Source organism: Mesoplodon densirostris, chromosome 2 (genome assembly GCF_025265405.1).
Source record: "Mesoplodon densirostris isolate mMesDen1 chromosome 2, mMesDen1 primary haplotype, whole genome shotgun sequence".
Classification (NCBI taxonomy): Eukaryota; Metazoa; Chordata; class Mammalia; order Artiodactyla; family Ziphiidae; genus Mesoplodon; species Mesoplodon densirostris.
The window spans coordinates 59,240,563-59,245,708 of NC_082662.1; the positions used below are offsets into that span (position 1 = coordinate 59,240,563).

General features: G+C 38.2%; 1 protein-coding gene across 1 annotated transcript; it reads right to left on the bottom strand.

Annotated features, from left to right (window-relative positions):
• Positions 1-990: 990 nt before the first annotated feature.
• INSL5 (insulin like 5) lies at positions 991-3,638 on the bottom strand. Its single transcript, XM_060084412.1, is given in 3 exon segments — positions 991-1,134; positions 1,136-1,224; positions 3,464-3,638. Coding segments are annotated over 3 exon segments (408 nt in total).
• Between the last annotated feature and the right edge of the window lie 1,508 nt (positions 3,639-5,146).

A 5,146-nucleotide genomic window follows, 5' to 3' on the forward strand; every position in this document is an offset into this window, starting at 1 on the left:
ATTCTAGGGAGACTCAGTTTTTTATCTGCAAAGAACAATGCTTTGACACAATTTACGTACACAATGTGTAGATGACGAATTTCAAATACAGGCTGGAGTATTAATAGGCACCACCTCAGATGAACAAAGAGTCTAACTATGTTAAGACCTACTGGGGAGTTGGCTGACAGAGTTAGAAATAAGAGCATAATTTTGTGATATCTTACTTTATCTTTTCATCTGTGAAGACATCCAATTGTGGCACAATGACTTGGTTATCTGCGTTTTAGTTTCTCAACATCCAGGATGAGAATAGAATGTCCTTTCATCTCAGCAGTAGGAAGGCAAAACCAAGGCAGCCCAGACTATGAAAGGAGCTAAGATACCCAAACGTTTTCTGGATTTGGGCTGTTTATGGGCCCTCTTTTATATATATATATGCACCCAACTATTCTCAAGTATAATGTTGAAGAGATGCATGATATTAGGAAACATTAATTGAGCACTCTCAGAACTCTTGAGGAAAGCACTTTGTTTAGATTCTTACACTTGACTGTGAATCGATGTTTAAATTTTCAGTAATAATATACAGCAACACAAAAGTTAAGAGTGGATTGTTATTTCTAGATGATGAGGTAATAGTTTTTTATTTTTTAAGGTTTTTTTTACCATCAACAGTTTTGGTTTACTGTTTTAAAGTTCTTTAAAATTGTTTTAAAAACAGAAAAATCACAGTAAGCTTGCTTTATGGAATTTTTATTGCAATTTTGCACAGCATTTAAAATTTCAAAGGATTAGTTAAAATTTGGAAAGAACAGTGCATTCACCTTGGCAATGGGAGAAACTAGACCTCGTTGTGGTTTTAGCCAACTATCCACAACATTTAGGAAAGAAGGATTGCCTACCCAAAAGCCATTAGTTTAATGACACAATGTGAGTATTGTTCTGGGAAGTAAAACACTGTGATTAAACATGTGCTAAAATTCTGCCATCCTTGGGGATTTGCTTGTCCTAACAAAGAGCGCTCAAGTCAGACACAGAACAGCCTTCGGTGCAGCACAACTTTTTCAAGTCTTGTCTTGACATCACCTAATACTTCTTTGACCTCCAAAGCCCTTCCGTGGGCAGCTGTTCACCCTGAAGACTTTCCTCCCCCCGAGGAATCCGTCTTCCGAAGGTTTTGCACTGGGCTTTCCTCAGAAATCTCCTGTTCATTAGGCAGCTGGAAGCCGTTTCCTCTCTCAGCTATATGGAAGGGAAAAAACAATACTTCCTTAGAGAGCTCTGACAAAGGCAGCAACCAAGTTCTACTCTGGGGGAAATGCATTGGATTTCTGGAAGGAAATTGAATCTTGCAGTTGATTTTTTTTAACATTGGTCTGGGGTTTCAGAGAGATTAGATATTTTAGGGAGAACTCAGTCATATCCACCCTCTTCATTTTACAGAAGAGGAAATGTGGGTGCAGAGAGGAGGAGTGACAGAACCAATATCACTTGGCCAGTTAGCAGCCAAGTCAGGGCTTGACTTCTGTTGTCCTGGCTACCTCTGCACAGTGACCAGTGGCTTCCAAAAGTATTAGTTACATGCTATCAACGAAAACAATCAAACAAAAAATAATCCAGTGTATGCCCTGCAAAGCTGATCAGTAAGGAAGTGGAGATTTAAACCTCTATGTCTGCAAATTAAAAGTGGTCCCAACTGTTTTTATCAGTGTTGTTCCCGAAGTCCATGTATAAGCCTGTCTCACTTTAACTTCGTTCAAACTTACTTATCAGCACCTTAGCACACTGGCAAGCACCAGAAAACATTTAGATGAATGAATGCTGATTGGTAAGCCAGTAATGTATCAAATAAATAATGTATGGGAAAATATCTGAAAACCTGTGAAAGGTTAAATAAACAGTATTATGAAGTCAGTGGTGTCAAAAGAGATAGCCTTATACGGACATACACTCCATTGCCCCACATATTTTAAAGATATTCAAAATGTATTTTTTCTATTGTATTCTGATTTGCCGGAGATTGATAAATTATGGTCAGTCTGGTAAATTATGTTTACTCCCTTGAGATTAAAAACGCTTATTGTTTATTAACATCTAGTAACTATGAACCTCTCATTATTAAAGTAAGAGTGGTAAGTTCATAATTTTTCAAGACATTAGTCCACCAAAATACAAAATCTCTGGGTCATTTTCCAAAATCTTTTTATTTACCAGTCATTTTAAACCAAATTGAAACCTGTAAAGTTTTCATATCATATGTGTGGTTGCAACATTTATTATGTAAACATGTTTTTCTTTTTTACTTTTATTATAAAACATAATAAACACAATTATTAAAATAGAATCTTAAATAAATTATACATCACACTTTAATATAGGATTAGTAGGAGAAAAATGCCAACTTCTAAGTTACTTGAATTGGAAAATGAAGAGATGTAGTGAAGTCACCCCCCTCTCTGTTTCTGAAACACATTGGGTTCACTCCCACCTTTAAAATTCTGATCAGACAGTTCCTACTGCTAGAATTCCCATCCCACTCCCCATAACTCCCAAACCCTACACACCCTTAGGGCCTCTGTCAAATACCACCACCTCCACGGTAGTGTCATTTATTACAACACACTACCACCATCTTTTCCCCACCTGAGACGCAGTATAGAGTAAACAGGAGACCTCGGCTCTGAAGCCAGAAAGATCTGGTTTGCTTCCCAACCACCCTGCTTACTAGCTGGGTGAACAAATTTGTCCTCAGTAAAATGGTAAATGGTGGTAATATTTTTTTTTTTTTTTTTTTTTGCGGTATGCGGGCCTCTCACTGTTGTGGCCTCCCCTGTTGCGGAGCACAGGCTCCGGACACGCAGGCTCCGGACGCGCAGGCTCAGCGGCCATGGCTCACGGGCCCAGCCGCTCCGCGGCACATGGGATCCTCCCAGACCGGGGCACGAACCCGTATCCCCTGCATCGGCAGGCGGACTCTCAACCACTTGCGCCACCAGGGAGGCCCTAATGGTGGTAATATTACTTACTTCAAAGGATCCTTATCGGAAGACTGAATGAAATGTTGCCCATGAAACTGCCTGGCATGTAATAAGTGCTCAATAAAAGTTAGATTCCTTCCTTCCATTCTTATTTAGCACCTGCCTGAATGCCAACTTATTATATTCTATAATTATCCGCGTGTGAAAATCTTGCTGCTCCAACATGACCCTTGAAATCACATGCTTCTCTCTACCCACCCCCCCAGCACCTGCCATAGATGCTGAGCTCATCGAAGTAGTTATGCAATCAAATCATTTCAAGCCGGGGACTAAAGAAAACAAGGTCCTTATTTTTTGAAAGGTAGCAAGCTCACCTCCTTCCCAAGCCAAATTGTTTATTTCGATAATTAATCCTCCAGATTGATATAGAAGTGGCTTAGCAGTAACTAGAGAAACAGTTAAAATATAATAATAAATGAGGGAGTCATATGCGTTCATGTTACCTTGCTGACCTTGCAGGATTGACTCCAGGTGCTTTCTCCACCGGGAGCTGGCACAGATGTAAATGACAGTTCGTATGTACTCGAGCCCGCAGAGCTTCCTGGATTCTTCACTCTTCACTTCTGAGATGGCAAGCAGGAGAGAGAAGAGAAACAAAGTATAAATGAAACCCCTCATTTTGCTGGGAATTGAATGAGAGTCTGATATAGTCAATATTGTCAAATCAAGTTTTGAAGTTGCCCTCACACCCTTGGCCAATTTATACGAAATTTCCTGACATTTTATTGGTCAATATGTCATTTTAACAATATTTGCTAAGCACATAGGTGACACCATGAAGTTTTGAAAATGAGCTTTTACTATTATTGCTAGTTATTCAGTCACTTCTGAACATCATCACTTACTATTAGCCGCATATGCGAGACAATTAACAGGACGCTGTCTTGGAAGACATTGTGGAAAACACATGGACTTTGAAAGTAGACAAGTATGAGATTCAGTGTCAGCCCTACCCCTTACTGAGTGACACAGGACAAGTTTTAAACATTTTAAGCTTAGATAATAATATCTATAGAATGGGAAAACCTATCTCATAAGGGATTTGTAAGTATTGAAAGCACCATCTATTTCAAAGCATTGAGAATGCACACTTAAGAGTGCAGGTTCTCTTTGGGAGATTGGGATTGACATATATACACCTATATGCATAAAATAGGTAACTAATAAGAACCTGCTGTATAAAAAATAAATTAATTAAATTAAATTTAAAAAAAGAAAGCAGGTTCTCATGTTTTAGGCTTGAATGCTGGTTTCCCACTTATCAGCTCTAGAATCTTTATCAAGATATTTAACATTCCCAAGCATCCTTCACTGTAAAATTGTGCTGATAGTAAGTGCTTTCTAGAGCTAATGAGATAATGTGCATCTTGCTTGGCAAAATAAACAGTCAATAATTATTGATTGCCTTCTTTCTTTACCATCTGGACAAAGTAGAAAGATAACTTTCCTTTCGAATTCAGTAGAATTTCTCTGACTAGAATTTTCCTTGTTATCCTTCACACTATGCCTTAGGTACGCCTTTATCAACACACGTTTTTATAATAGAAAACTGAATTCATAATCTCAAATAGCTAAATAATGAAATTTCTCTTACAGTAAACCCTCTGAAAGCACTAGCTCTTGCAAAGCTTTTATCTAAACTGAAAATTCTAGAGTTTGAGATCTTAAAGAATTATTGTGTCGCTTTTTAGCAAATTGTACAAATAATTTTTTAGTTGATTTTGTTGAATCTTTGTGATATCTGGTTGAAAAAAATCACTTGAGCCTGTGGATCAAGATCATTTCACCCCTAATATTTGTGACACCACTTCCGTAGGGAAGCTAGAAAACAGAACAAAATAATCTATGCTGTCATTGGACACATCTCTGACTCTGAAAAATAGACATATTATTTCAAAGAATTGATGCTTTTTTTCTCTCTCTGGCTGCAGATAATGGATTAAGGGGTACAAGGTTTGAGGCAGGGAAAACAGAGAAAGGCTTTTGCAATAATTTAGATGAGATATGATGGTGGCCTAAACTAAGGTCATGGTAGAGAGGATGGGACAAATGGGTATTCAAAAAATAGAAGGGCTTGGTACTGATTGGGCATCAGGGGCAAAGGAGAGAGCAGCCAAAAGTGGTAT